The 25265-nt window shown below is 39.1% G+C and overlaps 1 protein-coding gene across 5 annotated transcripts in view; it reads right to left on the reverse strand.

Moving 5' to 3' along the window:
• Positions 1-1651: 1651 nt before the first annotated feature.
• ssbp3b (single stranded DNA binding protein 3b) overlaps positions 1652-25265 on the reverse strand; it is a 46885-nt gene continuing 23271 nt past the window's right edge. The window contains exons 5-19 of one of the 5 annotated variants that reach the window (XR_009804408.1): positions 22434-22523; positions 21314-21388; positions 21072-21134; positions 19997-20060; positions 16095-16168; positions 15923-15987; positions 15796-15844; positions 15477-15512; positions 15341-15392; positions 15179-15243; positions 11413-11491; positions 11310-11338; positions 11120-11221; positions 10703-10846; positions 1652-2803 (exon numbers count right to left, since the gene is read on the reverse strand). Coding sequence is in view for 4 of the 5 variants with exons in the window: in XM_061888211.1 (XP_061744195.1) it covers positions 2788-2803; positions 10806-10846; positions 11120-11221; positions 11310-11338; positions 11413-11491; positions 15179-15243; positions 15341-15392; positions 15477-15512; positions 15796-15844; positions 15923-15987; positions 16095-16168; positions 19997-20060; positions 21072-21134; positions 21314-21388; positions 22434-22523 (900 nt within the window). In the remaining variant the exon portion in view is untranslated. The remainder of the gene's footprint in view (positions 2804-10702; positions 10847-11119; positions 11222-11309; positions 11339-11412; positions 11492-15178; positions 15244-15340; positions 15393-15476; positions 15513-15795; positions 15845-15922; positions 15988-16094; positions 16169-19996; positions 20061-21071; positions 21135-21313; positions 21389-22433; positions 22524-25265) is intronic. The other 4 variants (XM_061888211.1, XM_061888212.1, XM_061888213.1 and 1 more) reach the window with 4 other exon arrangements.

The raw sequence follows: 25265 nt of genomic DNA on the forward strand, positions 1-25265 counted from the left end.
CACATGTCAATATACACACACACACATATATATGTATATACACATATGTATATAAATATATATGAATATATGAAGGGGACGGCGTGGCGCAGTGGGAGAGTGGCCGTGCGCAACCCGAGGGTCCCTGGTTCAAATCCCACCTAGTACCAACCTCATCACGTCCGTTGTGTCCTGAGCAAGACACTTCACCCTTGCTCCTGATGGGTGCTGGTTGGCGCCTTGCATGGCAGCTCCCTCCATCAGTGTGTGAATGGGTAAATGTGGAAGTAGTGTCAAAGCGCTTTGAGTACCTTGAAGGTAGAAAAGCGCTATACAAGTCCAACCCATTTAATATATATATGTGTGTGTGTGTGTATATGACTATATATAATATATACATATATTATATATAGTCATATACACACACACACGTCAATATATACATATATACACACACACACATATATATGTACATACAGTATGTCTCTACATATATATATGAATATATATATGTGTGTGTGTATATATGTATATATTGACATGTGTGTGTGTATATGACTATATATATGTATATATTATATTATGTATAGACATATATGTCAATATATACATATATACACACACACACATAATGTATATACACATATATATATGTATATACATATATATATATGAGTGTGTGCGTGTGGATATATATATATATGTATATATATGTATACATGTATATCTAAATGTTTGTATGTGTATATATATACACACAGAATACATGTATACATATAGTATATATGTATATACACATATACATATATATACACATATGTATATATATGTGTGTGAGTGTGGATATATATGTGTATGTATATATAAACATATGTGTATATAAATATTTGTATATATATATACACACAGAATACATGTATACATAGATATAGCATACAGTATATTTGTGTGTGTATATATATATATATATATATATATATATATATATATATATATTGTGTAGGTATGTAAATTACAATATTTATCGTGATAGATTAGCAGAATATTCAGTAAAAAGGGGTATCATCTTATAAACAAAACACACGGGTTTGTTATAGTCTAGCTATGAAAATATTTAATTTACAGTAGGAAAGGGTATTCATATTGCCTCCATTCGTCATGGTTTACCTGACATATGAAACGTGACACATTAGGGAGTGCACTATCCACTTTAGCCGCCAGATGGCAGCTAACATTTTAAGATAATGTTGAATATCTTAAAATGTGTTTTGTGGCACCTTCAACTTGGACTACAGCGGCAGTTGCCATGTAGAGTGGCACTTTCCATCATTTTCAGCAGACTGCGCTGTCCGCCCTGATGTCGGTAGGTGGTAAGTTCAAACCCCGGACTATAAAAATGGGACCCATTACCTCAGCATCAACGTTTGGAATTGAGGGTTAAATCACCAAAATGATTCCCGAGCGCGGCCACCACTGCTGCTCACTGCTCCCCTCCCCTCCCAGGGGGTGTAACAAGGGGATGGGTCAAATGCAGAGGGTCATTTCACCACACCTAGTGTGTGTGTGACTATCAGTGGTGATTTAACTTTAAAAAGGGGCAGTAAAATTGATTTTAATTACATTTTATAAACAAAACACACTTTATGAAAACTGAAGACCAATCATTGTAATGTTTTGTATTAAAACACCATTTTTATTTTATTCCATGCCTCAGTTGAACGATACTGTCTGTTATTTGTCTAATAAATACCAATAGTGCCTGCAGCGCGAGTGTAAAATTGAGTGGAACAAAAAAAAAAACTAAATTACAAATAAAAACAGACGCAGGCAGATAAGTTATTGTAAAATTATATTAACAAGCAATCTTTCCTCAATTTCGAAATAAAAAAATATAAGCAAATAAAGGCAACGTAGAACAGACATGTATAAATGTTCACAGGAGGAACGATAAAACAAAAAAAAACAAAAATCCTCATTACATTTACAAGACTGCTGCTAAGTTGAATAAAGATGCCGACTAAAATCCGTCAGGAGAGCTTGGACTAACTCTGGAGAACTGGGGCCTTGGATATACGTAGTCAAAGATCGTATCAAAAAAATGACCGAGACATCAAAATGTACGGGAGGGAGGGGGGGTTAAAAAGGCGTCATAAATGCAGCAATGTGGCGACGACAGGATGTTTTTAAAGCAGCACTATTGTAGGTAGTATGTTTGTACTCGCCATCCATGCATTGGCCTGAATGGGATCACTTGCACATACTCAGGGAGGGGGGGGGGACAAAATAGAATTAAATAGAACAAAATATTGCAAAGTTGGTCAGTGTGTGACATTATTCTCAGCTTCTCTCGTCTGCAGACTGACCGTAATGGACGCAAAGCGGGGAGCGAACACGGCTGGGTGTCTATCCGTAAAGGCAGGCGGCGAGTGTGTTGTGGCGAGAAGCGGTAGTGGAAAATAAAAAGGCTCACCATGTACTGTATGTATGTGTCTATGTACACTCTCCAGTGTTTGAAAGCGGGAGACACTTCCTGCGCCAAGCAGTGATTCATAATAAAAAGTACGAGAGGTAAACAATTGTTTGCTGTAAAAGACGGGAGGAGGGAGAGGATTCAGTAGCTGGTTGCGGACAAAAATGGAGAAAACTGTCCTTCACTTTTTCTTTTAAAAGGTGTGGATCCCTGATTCTTTGCTGATGCATTTGGCTGAGAGGGGAGTTCGAATCCTTGGAATGATGGCAAATGAGGCTGGGTGGAGACGATGGTGGAGGGAGGAGGAGGAGGAGGAGGAGGACGTCACACACTCATGGTCATGGTTGGAGAGTACTGCAAGAGGACGAAGGAGGGAGGAAGAGGAGTTAGAAGTGCACTTCAATGAATAAGTACAAGCACAAACGTTGAGTGTGTTGTTTTTTTTCTATCGGTATCGGATGGATACTTGACGGGATCGATACTTTTTCTTGCAGTTTCTCGTCCATACATAATTTTCCTCACTGAATTTATGCAGCCGCTGCATCTCTCCTAGTCTGTCAGTGCAAACACCGCTTTATTTTTCACAAATATGTGACGGCAGTGAAAGTCATTTTTTAGAGATGTCCGATAATGGCTTTTTTGCTGATATCCGATATTGTCCAACTCTTAATTACCGATTCCGACACCAACCGATACCGATATATACAGTCGTGGAATTAACACATTATTATGCCTCATTTTGTTGCGATGCATTAAACAATCCTACAAGGTTTTCCAAAATAAATCAACTCAAGTTATGGAAAAAAATACCATATTTATAATTAAAGTCACAAAGTGTATTTTTTTTTTACATGCCTCAAAACAGCAGCTTGGAATTTGGGACATACTCTCCCTGAGAGAGCATGAGGAGGTTGAAGTTGCGGTGGAGGGATAGGGGATAACGGGGGGTGTATATTGGGATGGCGGCATGGCGTAGTGCAGGGGCGCTCACACTTTTTCTGCAGGCGAGCTACTTTTCAATTGACCAAGTCGAGGAGACTTGGTCAATTCCTGTTTATAATTTATATTTATTTATTTATGAAAGAGACATTTTTGTTAACAAGTTAATGGTCTTTAATGATAATACAAGCATGTTTAACACACACAGATTCTTTTCTTTCATGAAGACAAGAATATAAGTTGGTGTATCACCTGATTCTGATGACTTGCATTGATTGGAATTAGACAGTGGTGCTGATAACGTCCGCATTTTCAAATGGAGGAAAAAAAAAGTCCTCCTTTCTGTCCAATACCACATGAAAGTGGTTGGATTTGGCATCTCATTTGTCCAACTTGCATACTGGTTTTTAAACACTTTGTTATGAGAGTAGCATATGTGTGTGGCCCTTTAATGTCTGGCAGCAGGTGAGTGACGTCAGTGACTGTGCGGGTGGGCAAGCAAGTGAGAAAGCGGTCGCTGAGGGCGGGGGGAGAAATACATTGGCATCAAACTCCGTAGCTTGCTAGCTTGTGCACGCTAGCTTTCTGAGACTCTTATTTTGTTAGCACAGGCAGGATGAAACAGGTCTTTTATGGTGAAGACAGGAACTGTGCAGTCGGTCTTTAGAGTTTTGACAGTAGGTACGGAGTCTCTAGAAATAAAATGTGTTTATCTGCGTCCGCCCTGTTAGTGATTTTTTTCTTAAATATGAGCTCGCAGCAGCCAGCGTCATCTCACAAGATCCTCGGGTGCCGAGAATGTCAAACAACTGACGAAAGTGAAGTCTTGGTATGATTGATGATTGCTCATTTTTATGTCTATTTTTTAATGCCTGGCTTGAGATCGACTGACACACCCTCCGAGATCGACCAGTCGATCGCGATCGACGTAATGCCCACCCCTGGCGTAGTGGGTAGAGCAGCCGTGCCAGAAACCTGAGGGTTGCAGGTTCGCGTCCCGCCTATTGACATCCAAGTCGCTGCCGTTGTGTCCTTGGGCAGGACACTTCACCCTTGCCCCCGGTGCCGCTCACACCGTAGGCGCAAACTGGCAGCCACGCTTCCGTCAGTCTACCCCAGGGCAGCTGTGGCTACTGATGTAGCTTACCACCACCAGGTGTGAATGAATGATGGGTTCCCACTTCTCTGTGAGCGCTTTGAGAATTTAATAATAGAAAAGCGCGATATACATCTAATCCATTATTATTATTATTGTAGTGTCCCAGAAGAGTTAGTGCTGCAAGGGGTTCCGGGTATTTGTTCCATTGTTGTTTATGTTGTGTTACGGTGCGGATGTTCTCACGAAATGTGTTTGTCATTCTTGTTTGGTGTGGGTTCACAGTGTGGTGCATATTTGTAACCGTGTTAAAGTTGTCACATCCTCTGTGTGACCTGTATGGCTGTTGACCAAGTATGAGTTGCATTTACTTGTGCGTGTGAAAAGCCGTAGATATTGTGTGATTGGGCTGGCATGCAAAGGCACCCCCAATTTTGTTGTCTGGGTGGAAATTGGGAGAAATTTGGGAGAGTGGTTGCCTTGGGAGATTTTCGGGAGGGGCACTGAAATTTGGGAGTCTCCCAGGAAAACGGGGAGGGTTGGTAAGTATAACTGGGGGGCGCAACTGCTCTGTACTTCACCTACGTCCGTGTACCACTCCAGTACAGCGGCGTTTTAAAAAGTCATACATTTTACTTTTTGAAACAGATACCGATAATTTACAATATTACATTTTAAAGCATTTATCGGCCGATAACATCAGACATCTCAAGTCATTTTCATTGTTTGAATAATATTTTTGTATTTATATTTTTTGTTACATCGTTGCTTTTTGATATTTTGCGCTCTTTCTCTCTGCAGCTGACTGAGGCACATACTGCCCCTCCCCCTCACAGCTTTACTGACATCATCCATCCATCCATTTTCTACCGCTTATTCCCTTTCGGGGTCGCGGGGGGCGCTGGCGCCTATCTCAGCTACAATCGGGCGGAAGGCAGGGTACACCCTGGACAAGTCGCCACCTCATCGCAGGGCCAACACAGATAGACAGACAACATTCACACTCACATTCACACACTAGGGCCAATTTAGTGTTGCCAATCAACCTATCCCCAGGTGCATGTCTTTGGAGGTGGGAGGAAGCCGGAGTACCCGGAGGGAACCCACGCATTCACGGGGAGAACATGCAAACTCCACACAGAAAGATCCCGAGCCTGGATTTGAACCCAGGACTGCAGGAACTTCGTATTGTGAGGCAGACGCACTAACCCCTCTGCCACCGTGAAGCCCTTTACTGACATCATGTTTCATTGGGGCAGCATAGCTCGGTTGGTAGAGTGGCCGTGCCAGCAACTTGAGGGTTGCAGGTTCGATTCCCGCTTCTGCCAACCTAGTCACTGCCGTTGTGTCCTTGGGCAAGACACTTTACCAACCTGCTCCCAGTGCCACCCACACTGGTTTGAATGTAACTTAGATATTGGGTTTCACTATGTAAAGCGCTTTGAGTCACTTGAGAAAAAGCGCTATATAAATATAATTCACTTCACTTCACAAATGTCTGACAGTCATTTTTTTGTTTTATTGACAATTTTGTATTTATACTTTTTGTTCCATTGTTGCTTGTTTGATATTTTGCGCTCTCTCTGCAGCTCACTCAGGCACACTTTGCCCCTCCCCCTCACCGCTCTACTGACTTAATTTTTCGCAAATATCCGAAGACAAAGGAAGTCATTTCCGTTGTTTTAATATTATTTTTGTATTTATAATTTTTGTTACATCGTTGCTTTTTGATTTTTTGCGATCTCTATCCCTCTATGTTGCTTACTGAGGCACACTTTGCCCCTCCTCCCACAACTCTACTGAATTCATTCAGAAATATCTGACGGCACTGACAGTATTTTTGTTGATTTATTGACGTTTTCAGTTTTTACAATTTTTGTTATATTGTTGCTTTTTCGTATTGTGCACTCTCTCTCGCTGTTGCTCACTAAGGCACATGTTGCCCCTCCCCATCACAGCTCTACTTTTCACAACTCTCTGGTGGCAATGAAAGTCATTTTTGTTGTTTTATTTATATTTTTGTATTTATACTTTTTGATATTTTGTTCTCTCTCTCTCTTTGAGGCATACGTTGCCCCTCACAGCTCTGATATAATTTTTCACAAATATCTGATGACAATGAAAGTCATTTTTGTTGTTTTATTGACATTTTTATATTTAGCATTTTTGTCGTTGCTTTTTTAAATTTTTTTAGATTTTTGCACACGCTCTGTCTCTCTCTGCTGCTCACTTAGCCACACTTTGCGTATTTAGAAGGTAGGATTTGATCCCTACTTCGCGGAAATTCATTTCCTGTTAACAGCAATAAACAAGGGACGACTGTATAAGTAATCTAATCTTATATTGTGCAGGTATGTATGATAAACAAGGATTACTGTATAACTTGACATTTTGTTGTACATTTTAAAAACACATTTTGTGTGTAGATTAACATTATAAGGGCATTACTTTATACCACAGGTGTGAAACTACATGCCCGGGGGCCAAATCGGGTCCAATACATAATTTTATACGGCCAATAAAGTACTTTATCTTTCTTAATAAATGTATTCGTTCTTTCCATTTTGACAGAAAAAATACATGTACTGCATGCAATTGAATATCGTTTTAACTTTAATATCTATTAAAGAAACAACTATTTTACTACCACACTTTAAAACGTGTTTTTTTATATACTTAAAATTCTGCTTGACTGATGACTTCAAAGAAAACGACCCTTCCAATTGTACAATGCAAGAATAATAGATTTTACAGTTAAAAAAAAAAAATACTGGCAGCTCAGTAACCAGAAATGTTACCGTTAAAAAAAACTGTGGTGTCGTTTTTCCATTTACAGTAACACACCGTGAAAATAACAAGTACATTTTCAGACTTTTTAAGACCATAATGAATATAATTTAGGCCCATTTCCTATCTATACGGAAAAAAAAGACAAAGACATCAAAGGAAATCGGAGGGCCAGAATAAATAAGTCATTAACTGCTTTTTTACATTGGAAAACAAAACAGTTAAACTAAATTAAACAGAACCATCTCTAATGTAAACTAATTGAAAAAAATATTAACAAAAATCAAACCGGCCATTTTTTTATTCTGCCAAGGAACAGTTTTTTTTTGCAAAATGTGCAATGTGCTGATTTTAGGCCTCAGGTCATGAGACTTTTGAACGCATCATAATAATCCCCTCAATTCCCCCCAAAAATGGATTAACTCGCTGGAATATAAAGACAGTATAACATACATCCATTAACGTGGATGCATCTATAAAAGTGCAATATATTTATCTGTACAGTAATCTATTTATTTATATCTCCATCTTATTGCTTTTTTATCCTGCACTACCATGAGCTAATGCAACACAATTTAGTTATCTGTACTGTAAAGTTAAAATTTCAACGACAATAAAAAGGAAGTCTAAGTCTTATGACTTCAAAGAAAATTATCCTTCCAATTGCATACTGGAAAAATAATAGATTTTACGGTTAAAAACAAATACTGGCAGCTCAGTAACCAGAAATTTTACCGTTGAAAAAAAACTGTGGTGTCGTTTTTCCATTAACAGTAATACATCGTAAAAATAACAATTCAAATTTCAGACTTTTTAATACCATAATGAATATAATTTAGGCCCATTTCCTAAAAAAAACAAAGACATCAAAGAAAATCAGGGGGCCAGAGTAAATCATAAGTCATTCACGGCTCTTTCACATCGGAAAACAAAACGGTTAAATCAACTAAATAAAACAGAACAATCTCTATTGTAAACTAATTGAAAAAATATTAGCAAAAATCAAAACAGCCTTTTTTATTTTATTTTCCAAAGAACAGTTTTTTTTTTTCAAAATGCGCAATGTGCTGTTTTTAGGCCTCAGGCCCTAAGACTCTTGAACGCATCATAATAATCCTCTCAATTCCCCCCCAAAATGGATTAACTCGCTGAAATATAAAGACAATATAACATGCATCCATAAACGTGGATTTACTGTATCTGTACTGTAAATCAATGTATTTATATCTGCACCTTATTGCTATTTTATCCTGCATTACAACGAGCTAATGCAACAACATTTGGTTCTTATCTGTACTGTAAAGTTCAAATTTGAATGACAATAAAAAGGAAATCTAAGTCTAAGTCTTAGGATAATTCTAAGACATTTTTAAGGCCTTAAACTCAAAATTGTTGGATTTAAGACTTTCTAAGTGACCCGCGGATACCCTGAATATTGCTATCAAAAAGTTATTTTTTTCTTTTTGAAATAAATGTTACATGTTAAAATTGTGAAATTTTTTGCTTGATTTCAATTCATATCAGTGGTAGACTTTGGAGATTGGAGATGCAAGCGTTTTGAGTTAAGAGCTGTGTCACAGAACCGATTAAGCTTGTAAGTTGAGGTACTACTGCACATTAGAATATTTAGTGTACAAATTTTACAGCGGTATAGATTTATTACCCACAAACTCACGTTATTGTCCAAATGGCAAAACAAGTGTCCAAATAGTGTCGAAAGTGTCACTATTTAGTGGGGTAGTTTTTCCACTGCACCTGACTGTACATGGCTTTCTTCACTATTGATAGGTTTCTATAACTGGGCTGCAATCACGTAACCTAGAGGCACATCCGGGCATTTCCGGCAATTATCTAAAGTCCTGTTAGGCTACGGTTTATTTACTGGATCAGTGCAGATTTGGGCATATTTTGAAAAGATTTAGAGGCTAATATATAAGCGATCATGACAGAAATATTTCAAATAGAACGGAGTGGATTTTGACACTTTTAACAAAATTACTATAAAAAAAAAAGATTGAAACCATTCATCGTTAAGAGGTTACCGCTGGCCACGACCTCACTTTATTTGACACTCATGTGGATTTAAGGAAGAAAAGATTGTCAAATGAAACTCTCTGTGAAAGACAAAATTAGACTTATTTGTGCATCGCGAAGTAACGTTTTTGATTGAAGTAACGAATGCTGTGCTGCTGTGATCGTGACGTTAATGAGAAGGATGTTTGTTTAAAATTAATTTCCTGCTACAAATATTAGTCTCATCTACAATTCATGTCTGCAGTTGTTTTTAATCAATATTCAGCTATTAATGTCCGTTGATCAGCAAAGTTTGCTAGTGATGTCAAGATTCAGTATACTGTATATGCTGTTGAGCCTACGAGAGATTTGTTCATCTAATTTACGGTGGATTGGACCAACAATCAAATTATTTACTACTAGGACTTAAAATGACGTTAGTTTATTTGCACAACCAGGTCTTCTTACTTATATTTAGGCATAGTAACCACAAAAGAACACAAATTGCAGCCTCTCGTCCTTTCTTTACGCTTAATACTGCTCTCAAACACTAATAACATAGTAGTGAATTAACTCGATTGCATCACAGAAAGTTTCCCAAACAAATCAAATGTTCAAACAATCATTTTACAAAATGATCACTGCAGACACGAGCATGGTCCGATTGTGTTCCACAAGATAGTGACAGTGTTATTTTTAGGAGCCATTTCCTTCTCCGCTCTTCCATTTTTTTTCCGACTTTAATAACTTTATGAGCCCCTTCTTTCTGGGCTCTATTAAAACTCTTTCCCATCCCTCTATTTGAACGACTGGAACACCCAAAACAGAACAGCAATACGGCGTTTTCTGCTCAAACTCTAAACTCACTCTCACTTGTTTTAATGCTACGCTCAAGCTGCTTGACTATCGTGTGAATTAAGCCGCAAAGAAGAAAATCGGATACGGCGTTTTATGCCACCCAGCCATTGACCAAAGAAAGGTATAACCGGGGACTATTTCTAGTTAATAGAGCTGATACCACACAAGTGATGAAAACCACTGCTGCAGCAGTCATTGTAACATTTGAAGATACACACATATAAATAACAACAATTAACACACATGCTAACGTTAGCTTACCCTGTTGCGGCAGTATTATACCCCACAGTCTCCACTTGGCTGCAGCCGCCCTCAAGTCTCCTCTTGAATAAAACTGGTCTTCTTACCAACATCGATGTAGTAAAACAGGACACCTCCGTTTTCCTCCATTGTTGTTGGTGTTTGTTAGCATATTGATGCTTTCAAAGCGGCTTGTTTTTTTTTGTTTTGTTTGTTTTTTTAGTTTCACACAGTATATAGTTTTAAAAGTAAAAAAAAACAAAAAACAAAAAAAAAACCCAACCACAACAAAGAACCCCAAAAAATAACAAAAACAATACCGTCCCTGACGAGTAAAGCTGAGCCGAGCTGTTACTGCGCAGCGGAAAAGCGCCAACAGTGAAAAATCAATTCCTGTAACGGCATCTTTATCCAGATCCTCACCAATAAGAAATCGGTTCTTCCTTGACCCATGAGCCACCTCCCTGCAAAGTTTGGTGAAAAACCAGTTTTGTTTGTGTTTTGTCTGCTAACTGCATCCAACTTACAATTCACAGTTTCACAATGGCTGCTGTGTAATAAGGTTATCAAAACAGCATAGCTCGTGGATTTTTTTTCCACAAAATTATACAATATATACTAACATTGCCCCCCCCACCCCCACCTCCATCAAAACCCAAAACCAGCAGACTCTCAAGGATGTCCTCATGCTATGTTTACTTAAGTTCATCAAATGACGACAACAAGGGAGGACCTACGTTCTCGCTCTGAAAGGAGTGGAGGAAGTTCCCACTCAGCTCTCCATCATCTCTTGGGGTCCCGGGAGGATTGCTAATGCCACTTAAATTGTTTGGAGAATTCTGTGAGACAAAAAAAAAAACAAACGCTTGGACTAGACACGTAGAGAGACTATATATGGTCACATGCGTGTTTCCAGTAAAGGTTTACCTTGTTCATGCCGTCCATGTCGCCAGAGCCTAAAACAACCAAGACCATTAAGATGAGGAATGAACAAAAACAGTCTTGTGTGTTACGACAGGCGCCGTTTTACCTAGTGACCCGTTCATGTGATGCGGTTCCATCCCAGCCATGGCTCCCAGGGGTCCATCAGAGCCAGGACCCATAGGGAACTAAAACGGAAGCAAGAAAGCATGTAGTTAGGGTCTTCGCTTTAAGGCAGGGGTGTCCAAACTTTTTCCACTGAGGGCCGCACACTGAAAAATCAAAGCAAGTGGGGGCCATTTATTTTAAAAAAACAATCCAATATATGTATAAAAAATATACATTTAGTCCTCCACTCAGGCTTGATCCTGTGGACCCCAAAGGGTTTTTGTAAAAATAAAATGTTAAAAATGTGTCATTTTTCAGTATTATTATTTTTATTATTATTGTTCAAGTTTTAAATCTCTGGATCAACATTAGGTCTATCTGTCAATATGACGTTTTTAAAGATTTAAGTTGTATGCTCTTTTTGTCAAAGAAAACCATGTTTTTTTATGGGAAAAAAAAACACAAAATGTGCAATATTTTCACCCAATAACATTTTTAAGTAGAATATTTGAGATTATATAATAATTGCAGCCGTAAAAATGTCAACAACTCATAACACCATTGATTTTAATTCACTATTATTTTTTGTGCAATGACACTTAAAAACAAAACACACTGATCCAAAGGGGTCCTACTCATCAAAGTGTTAAAAAATAAATTATAATTTTTTTTTTATTGTTTACTTTTAACACAACTTCAGATCTATTCGTCAATTATACGTTTTTTTGTAGTTTATGTTTTTTGCTTGTTTGTTTTAGGCCCTTCTTTGAAAAAAAAACAGCTCATTTTTTATATGGCAAACACAAAATATCCAACATTTGCCCACAAAAATATCTCGAAGTGGAATATTTAATGTGACGTAATTGGAGCCTTGAATAGGTCAATAATTCATAATGACATTGATTTTGATTCACTTATTATTTTTTTAAAGAAAGAAACAGCCTGCATGGCAGCTGTGTGCTATTAGAGTAAAGATTGTAAAATGTTCCTGTTACATTTTACATTTGCTGTTTTATACCACTTTTTATGTTTGAATTTTTTTCCATAGTATTTTTAAAATGTGCCGTGGGGCCGTTAATAAATGACCTGTGGGACGCAAATGGCCCCCGGGCCGCACTTTGGACACCCCTGCTTTAACGCACGAGTGCAAAACACATTTGACAGGAAGGAAGGACAACGGGTTTTATGATGGCAACTCCACTTAATTTTTTTTTTATTTTATAATACGGCAAACTTTTTTTTTTTTTTTTGATATACCGGTAAGTGTCAAATGTTAAAAAAACAAAAAAAAAGAGCAACGCATAGAATGGTCATGGTTATTACAGCGTAATAATTAACTTTAAAAGCCACTTGATGATGATTTTCGTCTTTTGTGATTTCTAATTGTTACAATGTTTGATACTGGTAATTAAACAAATGCCAACGCGTCAAATCATAGGGTTTGTGTATTTAGACGTAAACCTGCTGGCAGATGTGGATGATTTAAAACCATGTATGGATGCTTCAAAACCATGGATGGATGCTTCAAAACCATGGATGGATGCTTCAAAACCATGGATGGATGCTTCAAAACCATGGATGTCCAAAGTGTGGACCCACGGGCAAAGTACAAAGTACAAAGAAGGAGAACTATTAGAATTACTTTCAACCTCATTGAAAAAAAGATAATCTTATCAGTATTTTAATAATGCCAAAATTCATTAATTACATATTACAAAACTGATGTATATACTAATTCATAGATATCATTCTATTATAAAAAGGTCAGTAAATGAATGTATATATTTGTAAACGCTCTGAAGTGGGAAAGGGGTTGGATTAAATAAGCTTTGCTTCTTCCTACTCCATTTTTTAGACCAGTTGATCTGCCGTTTCTTTTCTTTTCTCATCTGCCCCCCTTTCCCTTGCGGAGGGGGGTGGTCACAGTTCCGGTGGCCATGGATGAAGTGCTGGCTGTCCAGAGTCGGGACTCGGGGTGGACCGCTCGCCTGTGCATCGGTTGGGGACATCTCTGCGCTGCTGACCAGTCTCCGCTTGGGATGGTCTCCTGCTGGCCCCACTATGGACTGGACTCTCACTATTATGCTAGATCCACTATGGACTGGACTCTCACTATTATGTTGGATCCACTATGGACTGGACTTTCACAATATTATGTTAGACCCATTCGACGTCCATTGTTTTCGGTCTCCCCTGGGGGGGGGGGGGTCCTCTCCAAGGTTTCTCAGTCATTCACACCAACGTCCTGCTGGGGTGAGTTTTTCCTTGCCCTTATGTGGGCTCTGTACCGTGGATGTCATTGTGGCTTGTGCAGCCCTTTGAGACACTTGTGATTTAGGGCTATATAAATAAACATTGATTGATTTATTGATGTAAAATGAAATTGTGTGATGTATTGTGCTGTAAGTGTGTTCATGTTCCAAATAAACTAAAGAAAGAAAAGGGTCCAATTTTGGCCCGTAGCTTTTTATATTGGCCCTTCACAGATTGTTAAAAAAATGAATGAAATTATTATTGAGGTATGTTAATATTGCTGTCAAACGATTATTTGTTTTTAAATCAGATTAATCACACCTTTGAATTTGGATTAATCACGGTTAAGAATTACTAGTAGTTTCTACTTGCTTGCATAATTCCCAAATAACTCAAAAAAATTTAATTAATCTTAAAAAGACCCCAATATTTGGACACAAATGCAATTTTATTGCTAGAATAGATTAGAAAGTAAAGGAGCAAAAAAATGTGCTTGATTAATATGAGTATGTACATGATTATTGTAGGTAACTCGTTATTTTTGACAGCCCTAGTTATTAAATATTACACTAATTTCCTTTGTCAATTATAACACAAAGCTAACTTGGAGGTTTTGTTCAGTTCGCTTAGCATATATTCACATTCACTCGTTCACTTATAGCATCTTAAATATTCCAAAATGTATCAAAGTGGATTAATTGCGAGAATGGGCATTAATAATGGGACTACGGTGATACTTCTTTTTACACTTGACAAGACAGTTGAGAATGTTATCTAAAATGCTGCCTGTACAATTAACAGGTTTAATGATGGCAACTCCAGCACCACCGTAAATTTAACCACTCATCAAATGTAGCGTTATGTTGTTGACCCTGTGATTGACTTATTTTTACACTTTTAAAATGAAAACAGTGATGATAATCCTTCCATCCATCCATTTCAACGCTAGTCCCTTTTTGGGGTCGCTGGTGCCTATCTCAGCTGCATTCGGGCGGAAGGCGGGGTACACCCTGGACAAGTCGCCACCTCATCACAGGGCCAACACAGATAGACAGACAACATCCACAAACTAGTGCCAATTTAGTGTTGCCAATCAACTTATCCCCGGGTGCATGTTTTTGGAGGTGGGAGGAAGCCGGAGTACCCGGAGGAAACTCACGCAGTCACGGGGAGAACATGCAAACTCCACACGGAAAGATCCCGAGCCCAGCTTTGAACTCAGGACTTCTCAGGACCTTTGTATTGTGAGGCACATGCACTAACCCCTGTTCCACCGTGCTGCCCGTGATTATAATCACCTTCACATTATCCCGTGGGTACTTTATTGATTTTATACCTTAATACTAACACTTACTTTTACACTTGCAATATCTTTGATATAATGCAAAAAAATTGTCTGCACAATTATAGTGAACTATTTCTGTTTCTAATGGTTCTGAAATCCCAGTATGGAGCAACCTTAAATGTTTGGCAGTATAAAAAAATTATAAAAACATTGTCAAGGAGGAACCTACATTATTTCTGTTGCCGGGTCCAGTGTTGATCATGGTGTACAAATTGTCACCAGAGTTGTTGGAGTCTGTATATATAAAACAAAATCATGATACATATAAATGGTACTGGTTAATGCATGGACCTGACAGTGATTAGCATCCTTGGTAACAGAAAGTAGTGACCTGCAGGGCTGGGCATGATAGGAGTCCCCGGGGGTCCTCCTCCAGATGCTCCCTTCAAAAAAAAAAAATTAACATGTTACTTCAAACCTTATTTATTTAGAACGTGTTTGTGTAAAGACAAATGATGTCTTCTCACCCCGTACGCGCCAGGAGATGGCGATGAGTAAGGCATCTGTAACCCAAAACATAAGAGCATTACTGACCAGAGATGGGAAGGCAAACCACTCTGTTGTAGACCTCAAATTGTCATCGTTCATCATTGCATCATCTTAACAACATTAGGCTGTCTGTGGAAAACGTGACACATAATACCACAATTGCATCCCAAGATGGCAACCTTGGAGCACATTAAGACTTCTGCCGCTCTGAGAGAAGATCCGACTGCAATCTGAACCAGCACTTCCCAGTCTTTAGTGTAAGTGTGTGTGTGTGTGTGTGTGTGTGTGTGTACTTACAGAGTTCGCATTGTTGGGATTGGGCCATGGTCGACCAGTCCCAGGTCCCCTGAATGGTAAAAGCCGTGTAAATCTCAGAATGAAAATGCACTTCGGTTGAAACGGAGTGACTAAATTGAAGGCTCACATGTTCACTCCTGGCATGCCGGGGCCCATGGTGTTGTGTGGGGGCCTCATCCCACCACCAAAGCTCTGAAAAAACAAAATAGTTTAAAAAAAAATAAAATAAAATAAAAAAAACATGCTATGAGGGATCTGTGGGAACTTAAAATGTAACAGTTTCGAGGGGAGTGGCCTACCTGAGGGCCAGGACCCATTGGCCCCATGCCTCGAGGGCCGCTCATTCTCTGCATGGGCCCCAAATTAGGGTGACCTGTAGGAAAGGAAACAGCTCATGAGAAGATGGAAGCTCACAGCTCCTTGATAACACCCTTAACTTATCTTGAATGAATCACTAGGTTAATTTGAACCCTGAGGCTAACCAAAACAGCAGCACCTACCGAGGTGCATACAGTAAATTGGTCTCTCAGAATCATCAGTGTGTTGTTTTACCGATTACCACTCAGCTGTTGTAAAGCTGCCCACTGTGCTGGAAGACAATCCATGTCAGGATTCTCAAACTGTGGTACGTGTACCACTAGTGGTACGCCAGAGTACCACTTCATTGAAGTACAGTGTTTTATTTTCCTGTATTCAAACAGTGTAACTGTTCAAACTGTGGGTAATGTTACAATGGCCAAAAGTATTAAATCTCCTTGTTAAATAAATCATCTGCCATTTTGATAATGAATACTTACGGCAACTAGACTACTGTACTTTAATGTTGGTCATTATTGTGGTACTTAAAAAGCCAAGTGTTTTCTGAGGTTATACTTTGTGAAAAAAGGTTTCTGAACCACTGATCTTTGTTATAGGTAGTAAGGCTGTCTTTGACTAAGGGTTTTCAGAGTCACATCTGATTTGTTAAGATTTCGCCCATAGCTGACGATCAGTCAAACCAAAGTTTTTTTTTTTAAGAGAAATAAACAGATGACATTATGTAGTAGTGTACACTGACTGGTCACTGGGTGTCAATATTGTCATATGGATGTGCTTTCGCACATATACAGTACGTGATTATTCCAAAATTAATTTAATACATCATCCATCCATTTTCTACCGCTTGTACCGTTCGGGGTCACGGGGGGTATTGGGGCCTATCTCAGCTGCATTCGGGCAGAATGCGGGGTACAAGTCGCCACCACATCACAGGGCCAACAAAGACAGACAGACAACATTCACACTCACATTCACATATTAGGGCAGTGGTTCTCAAATGGGGGTACGAGTACCCCTGGGGGTACTTGAAGGTATGCCAAAGGGTACGTGAGATTTTTTTTTTTTAATATTCTAAAAATAGCAACAATTAAAAAATCCTTTATAAATATATTAATTGAATAATACTTCAACAAAATATTAATGTAAGTTCATAAACTGTGAAAAGAAATGCAACAATGCAATATTCAGTGTTGACAGCTAGATTTTTTGTGGACATGTTCCATAAATATTGATGTTAAATATTACTTCTTTTGTGAAGAAATGTTTAGAATTAAGTTCATGAATCCAGATGGATCTCTATTACAATCCCCAAAGAGGGCACTTTAAATTGATGATTACGTCTATGTGTGGAAATATTTATTTATAATTGAATTACCTGTTTATTTTTTAACAAGTTTTTAGTTATTTTTATATCTTTTTTTTTCAAATAGTTCAAGAAAGACCACTACGAATAAGCAATATTTTGCACTGTTATACAATTTAATAAATCAGAAACTGAAGACATAGTGCTGTATTTTACTTCATCTCTTTTTTTTCAACCGAAAATGCTTTGCTCTGATTAGGGAGTACTTGAATTTAAAAAAATGTTCACAGGGGGTACATCACTGAAAAAAGGTTGAGAACCACTGCACTAGGGCCTCAATAAAATGAAAATAGTCTTTCATCAAAGTGAACAAAAAAAACGACTTTTTACCATTTTCAAAAAAGGCAAAACCACAATTTGTGACCTTCTCGGCTCTAGTATAGCAAAAAGAGGACATCAAAATTGACTAAACAGAGGAAGTAAAAGCTGTAACAAAGTTTCCGTATGTGAACCAGCAGATGGATCATTACATTCGTAAAATTCAGAGGGTCATAAAAACTGGCATAAAGATCACTGGCTGCTCTTTCCCCTCCCTAAATGAACTGTACAGTGCCAGGTACCTCAAAAAGGCCCAAAATATCATAAGGGACCCATCTCACCCCGGACATAAACTTTTTGAACTGCTGCCCTCTGGCAGGAGATACAGGACGATAAAATGCCGGACAAACAGGTCCAAGAACACTTTCTACCCGAGAGCAATAGTGTCGTTGAACACAAGGCATACATACTAAAGAATGTGAGCTGTATGCTTGGTATTTTATGTTTTTTATGTATTTATTTTTATCTAGTTATCTTAGTACCAATGTTCTTATGTTTTTATGTCTCAATATGAATTTGCACAAAATGAGTTTGCTTGCAATTTTGTTGTACAATGCACGATGACAATAAAGATCTGTTCTATTCTATTCCAAAATAAAAGAGCTATACCTCCGAGACAAGGTGACACTCACCGGCGAGTCCCACCCGGGTTGACGGCGGGACTCAGCAGGCCGAAGGCACGGCGAGCTTTGTGTTTGACAAGCCTCAATCACATCTCCCATGCAGAAACATTTTTCCCATTAGTAAATATTGTTGTCTGTTAAAATTAGGACAATAACCAAAATAGCAACATTTTCTTTACATCATATTTATATTGATATTTAGGGGATAAGTTGATTGGCAACACTAAATTGGCCCTAGTGTGTGAATGTAAGTGTGAATGTTGTCTGTCATTCTGTGTTGGCGACTTATCCAGGATGTATCCCGCCTTCCGCCCCAATGCAGCTGAGATAGGCTCTAGCACCCCCCGCGACTCCAAAAGGGACAAGCGGTAGAAAAAAGGATGGATGTATTTAATCAAAAAACGTGGAAGTGATATTTTGATGCGAAAATAAATGTTTAAAAACACAGATTTCCGCCAAAAATGTTATAACCCTGTAGCCACAAGACGTCACACCATGAAGCAATGACCGTTCTGAGGAAAAGGCTGAAAGTGACAGCTGAAATTGTATATAGAGTTATTTCTTATTCTCTAAAAGCTATTTTTCTTCACACAATAATATTTTACTAATGTCATGATCCACGACTTGGATCATGTCATGTTCTGTTTGTATATCACATCCTGTTATGTGACGTCCTTATTCCCTGGTGGCACTTCCTGTTTTGTTCCGTTCTCATAGTTACCCATTTAGTGTCACCTGCCTTCTGTTTGTCATCCGCACCTGATTTTTGATTATCTCTTTATATAAGCCTGCCCTTTTGGTTCGTTCTGTCTCGCAGTGTAATTTGCTTTTGACGTCGCTATCCCGCATTGTGGTAAATATCTTTTTGATCTCGATTAGCTTCCATGCTATTTAGTTCGTTTGTACCTAGTTTTGAGTTTGAGTTTATTTCGAACATGCAAGCATACATCATGATACGTCACAATTTCCACTTTCTCTTTTCAACATGTTCGAAGTTCACATGCTAGCGCTTTCTGTTCTTTCTAGCTCCCATGCTAGTTCAGTTGGTTTTGTTTATATTGCCTATGTGCAAGTCTTATTGTGCCTGGTCTGTTTTAGTAGTCACAAATAAATATTTTCTTACCTTTACGCTGTATCCCTTTCACATTGCATCATTGAGAGAACGCAACTTCACCACGATGCCAGCTAAGCGTCACAACTAATACAGTATTTAAAGAGGAAATGATGCACACTATCAATCTCTCTTCCCAAAACAACTGCTGTATACAGGGAGCTTCAGCGGATACTTTCTCGCATCCCTGTCAGGGAGTTTTAATGTCAGACGATTTGACTGCAAGGTTGATAAGTTGAATCAGACTCCTCCGAATCGAGTTTCCAAATGTTTTATCTATTTGTAGACAGCCCTAATATGTAGACACGTAGCGCTCAAGTTGTTGCCTGTGTGCTCGTGCCGCAAGTATTCACTTTTATGGTCCAAGTAGCTACCAGTACTTCCAGTTCGGTTAAAAAACTTATCCAGGCACTCTGTGAGAATATAAAATGCTGCACTGTTTAGGGATGAAACAATGGCGATTCGTACCTTGCGGTCGTGTGGGGTCCATATTAGGCAACATGGGATGAGGGCCTGGTCCTCCACCTGGGGGCTGCGAGGAGAAAATATCAATATCAATAATTCGACATTTCAAAAACACAGTCGAGCCCAAAATTATTCATACAATGATGACATTTTCAGGTAGAAATGACGGGAAATGTCAAAAAAGGATTTTTGCTCAAAAGTATTTATACTTTTTTCAACAAGTATTCAGTATTTATATATATATATACACATATATATATACATATATATACATATATATATATATATATATATGTATATATATATATATATATATATATATATATATATATATATATATAGGATTGAACTTTCACAGTATCATGTTAGACCCGCCCGACATCTATTGCTTTCGGTTCCCAAAGAGGGGGGGGGGGTTGCCCACATATGGGATCCTCTACAAGGTTTCTCATAGTCTTCATTGTCACCGACCTCCCACTGGGTGTGAGTCCCACTGGGTGTGAGTTTTCCTTGCCCTTATGTGGGCTCTACCGAGGATGTCGTTGTGGTTTGTGTTGTGGTTTGTGCAGCCCTTTGAGACACCAGTGATTTAAGGCTATATAAATAATCATTGATTGATTGATTGATTGATATATTTGATAAGAATCGGCATTTATTATAGTTGTAAACACCATAGAATTATAGGGAGCGTGTGTCAGCTTGAGAAAAATACAGAAAAATTATGGCGTAAGCACCCAGTCTAGACCCTAAAGCAGTATAGATAAGCTGTATAGACAATGATGGATACATGGTGAGGTGTTAGGGGGGGCCGTGAGAGCCAGGGGGACTTTCAATATTAGCGCCTTTATAAATGCTTAAAAGGGGGCATAAACATTTTTTTGTAAATCATAATTAATTCAAATGAATATTTTTGTTAATTCTTAAAATTTGGATTCGCAAAAAAATAAATTTTTTGTGAGAAGACATCGAATCAACAAATGAAAAGGAAATCACTTAAACGCAAAAATGGACCGAGATTCAAAGGTTTTGATGTACTGAATGTTCTGTTTGCGTCCATGAATGTGTGTGTATGCTTTACCTGGTTTACCATCCTTATGGGGGGACCTCTAGGGCCCCCGGCAAAGCGAGGTGACATGAAGGACTAGGACAAAAAAAAAAAATCTGTGTGAGATTTCTATTAAAAAAGTGAATTTTCCTTCTCTGAGGAAGCATAAAGCATTAGACTGAGATACAAAGCAAAGCATGAAGTCGTAAGCAGTGTTCGACTGTAGACAGCAACAACAGAGAAAAAGAGGGCCAACGTGGGAAAGGGAGCGTTACCTGACTGTGTGGTCCCATCATATTGTTAGGGGGAGGAGGCTGAGGGTGAGGAGAGCCCTGGGGACCAGGAGGACCCTGTGGCATTGCACAAAATGACGGCAGGGAGAAAACGTGGGGAAAGACAGAGACAGATAAGCAGGGTTACTGCAGGGCAGAGGACAGTTAGAGAGCGAGAGGTGCCAAACAAAACAAGCTCGGTATCGTGTACAAAACGGTGGTAAAGAAAGCCGAGCAGATAGGAGCAAGAGCATGAGGACTTGGCTTTGAATGAGAGACGAGGCATGGAGAGGATGTGGGCTCTCTCCCACCTGTCAATCAAGACATTAAGAATCCTGCTGCATGCAGCGTGTTATCAGCGCTAATTTCCCCCCAAAATAACAGCATCAATTAAGCTATGTGCAATTAGCTTTATAACAACACTTAGCGGCAGCGCGCACACTTTCGAGCTAATTCTGCTGATCTAAAAGAGAGCGGAGGGGTCTAATTGAGACTCCTCCATTGGAATCTGCAATGTGCTTACATCAATGTCAAAATGTTTTTTCGCGGAATTGACATGAACACACATAATGAGCCGCAGCTTCCTGGTCGTTAAGTTAACATTTTGGTTGGGATCTTAGAGCCACCTCTTAGTACCACAGTTGCCTGACAAGAGCTGAGCATCATGATTTGCATTGATTAACAGTAGGTGCAGCACGCTTCGATTTCTCCATTAGGGGAAATGGCCAGACCACACCTTGCTTGTTTACAGCACTGGATGGACCTGGCCATATTAAACATCAGTGAAGCTTACTAGAGGTTCATTCATCTAAGTGAAGCAGATGAGCAATATTAGGTACCGGTACTCTTTCACATCTCAAACACGCTTCATGAAAAGTGTTTTCATTTAGCGAAATATGGTAATTGCAATGTATGCAACAGCTCTCTGCATAATGATTTGTAAATTATGTGGGTGTACTTAAATATGGACAGGTGTATCGCAATGTTCCAAAATCAATAATGGCACTAAAAACTGAAGGAAATGACTGAATGGATGTTAAACTTGCAATTAAAAAGTGGTGCGCTGAATGTTGGGGGGGGGGGAGTTCATTGTAATGTGATGTAAGTGTGGCGCTGAACTCACCTGGAAAAATCCAGGCGGCATCGGTCCTCCCGGCATACCGTCACCAGGGGGCATCCCTCCCATTACAGGGCTGGGGGCTGCTGCCGCACTCTGAGTAATATAAAAATCGTTTTTAAAGAAAAAGTATCAGACTGTCTCACGCAAGGCTGGGACTGCAACCAATGAGGAAATAGCACACTTTTTTTGAGAGAATGTGAGTACAGTTTTATTAGGTTGCACTGTAATTGGTCCCATATGGTTAGAAATAAGCAGCGCTGAATCCAGTATATTGCTCATATTGGCCACTAGCATTGTCAATCCGAAAAACATACATACAGTAAACCAAACTCACAACTACTTTGACAAGAAGAAAGAAAAAGGGTGCGCAGTTTGTATGACATTTAAAATAGTACTTTATCAAACCGATCTCCACTCAGACAGGGCGGTCATTGTCTATGTTGTTTTGTGACATTAAATAGAGGCATTGTGTCTAAATTGAACCGGTACCGTATAGGAATACTAAAGGTTTAGGGAAATACTATTTGACATTTTGGTGAGCTCCTTAAAATCAGGTGGCAGATGGTAGTTCACTAGCTACTTGTTAAAGACCCGTGACATGGGTGGCCAGAAAGAAAAACATACACAAGTTAGACACGTATAATCCATTCTGACATTGTTTCACATACAACACTGTGACGGAGCTTCATTTCTACCATAAAAGCTCCAAAATTCCCAATTACACTTGGTTAGACTGTAGACCTCCACCAAGGTTATACGCAAATCGAAACATGTGCCTATGTTTTATTCTATTAGGTGATACGTTTCAACTCGGGTCCTGCAGAACGTGATAACAGACACTGTAAAGCAGGGGTGAGCATTACGTCGATCGCGATCGACTGGTCGATCTCGGAGGGTGTGTCAGTCGATCTCAAGCCAGGCATTAAAAAATAGACATAAAAATGAGCAATCATCAATCATACCAAGACTTCACTTTCGTCAGTTGTTTGACATTCTCGGCACCCGAGGATCTTGTGAGATGACGCTGGCTGCTGCGAGCTCATATTTAAGAAAAAAATCACTAACAGGGCGGACGCAGAGAAACACATTTTATTTCTAGAGACTCCGTACCTACTGTCAAAACTCTAAAGACCGACAGCACAGTTCCTGTCTTCACCATAAAAGACCTGTTTCATCCTGCCTGTGCTAACAAAATAAGAGTCTCAGAAAGCTAGCAAGCTACGGAGTTTGATGCCAATGTATTTCTCCCCCGCGCTCAGCGGCCGCTTTCTCACTTGCTTGCCCACCCGCACTCTCACTGACGTCACTCACCTGCTGCCAGACATTAAAAGGGCCACACACATATGCTACTCTCATAACAAAGTGTTTAAAAACGAGTATGCAAGTTGGACAAATGAGATGCCAAATCCAACCACTTTCATGTGGTATTGGACAGAAAGGAGGACTTTTTGTTTCCTCCATTTGAAAATGCGGACGTAATCAGCACCACTGTCTAATTCCAATCAATGCAAGTCATCAGAATCAGGTAATACACCAACTTATATTCTTGTCTTCATGAAAGAAAAGAATCTGTGTGTTAAACATGCTTGTATTATCATTAAACACCATTAACTTGTTAACAAAAATGTCTCTTTCATAAATAAATAAATATAAATTATAAATAGGAATGAGGTAGATCTCCTCGACTTGGTCAATTGAAAAGTAGCTCACCTGCAGAAAAAGTGTGAGCGTCCCTGCTGTAAAGTGTATGCCAACTGACACACAAGCTTTTTTCGGTGTCTACTTGGTCTCGAGGCAGGTGGACTTTGACAACACGGCGCAACGTTTCTGCTTGTGTTTTGTAAAAATCCTGCTGAATAAAACTTTCAAGTACCGTATTTTTCGGTTTATAAGTCGCAGTTTTTTTCATAGTTTGGCCGGGAGTGCGACACATACTCCGGAGCGACTTATGTGTGAAATTATTAACATCCCATCCATCCATTTTCTACCGCTTATTCCCTTTCGGGGTCGCGGGGGGCGCTGGCGCCTATCTCAGCTACAATCGGGCGGAAGGCAGGGTACACCCTGGACAAGTCACCACCTCATCGCAGGGCCAACACATTACTGTAAAATATTAAATAATATAATTTATCTCATTTGCGGAAGAGACAAAGCAAATGTCAGCAATCGTCACACACACACGTCAACCAATATGAATTCGGTGGGGGAGGGTCATGGCAGAAGTGCATTGTGGGTCATGGGATGCTAACTGCTATATGCTATATGCCACTGCCGTAGCTATTAAGGTGAATCATTTCAACATTGGCGGAAACTTATAAAAACTGAGAAGGGCTGAAAAAAAATGGCACCGAAAAGGAAATCATGGACTGCAGATTACAAGCTGGACCTAGTGAAATATGCAGCAGAAAACAACAAGAGGAAGCGGCGCATACCTTTGGAGTTGGCAGAGTTGTTTAGAAGTGACATCGAGGAAGAAGATTTCACCAAATTTATCCATTAGGAACGACAGATTGTTTGGTAAATGTGTAGCATGTTCTAAATGTTATAGTTATTTGATTGACTCTTACAATAATATGTTACGTTAACATACCAGGCACCTTCTCCGTTGGGTTTTTATGCGTCATATAACGTACACTTTTTCAGCCTGTTGTTCACTATTCTTTATTTATCTTAAATTGCTTTTCAAATGTCTATTCTTGGTGTTGGATTTTATCAAATAAATGTCCACCCGAAATGCGACGTAAAAAATGTTTTTCCTTCTTTATTATGCATTTTCGGCCAGTGCGACATATACTCCGGAGTGACTTATAATCCGAAAAATACGGTATGTTTGTA

The sequence above is a fragment of the Nerophis ophidion genome, linkage group LG26 (assembly GCF_033978795.1).
Source record: "Nerophis ophidion isolate RoL-2023_Sa linkage group LG26, RoL_Noph_v1.0, whole genome shotgun sequence".
Lineage (NCBI taxonomy): Eukaryota > Metazoa > Chordata > Actinopteri > Syngnathiformes > Syngnathidae > Nerophis > Nerophis ophidion.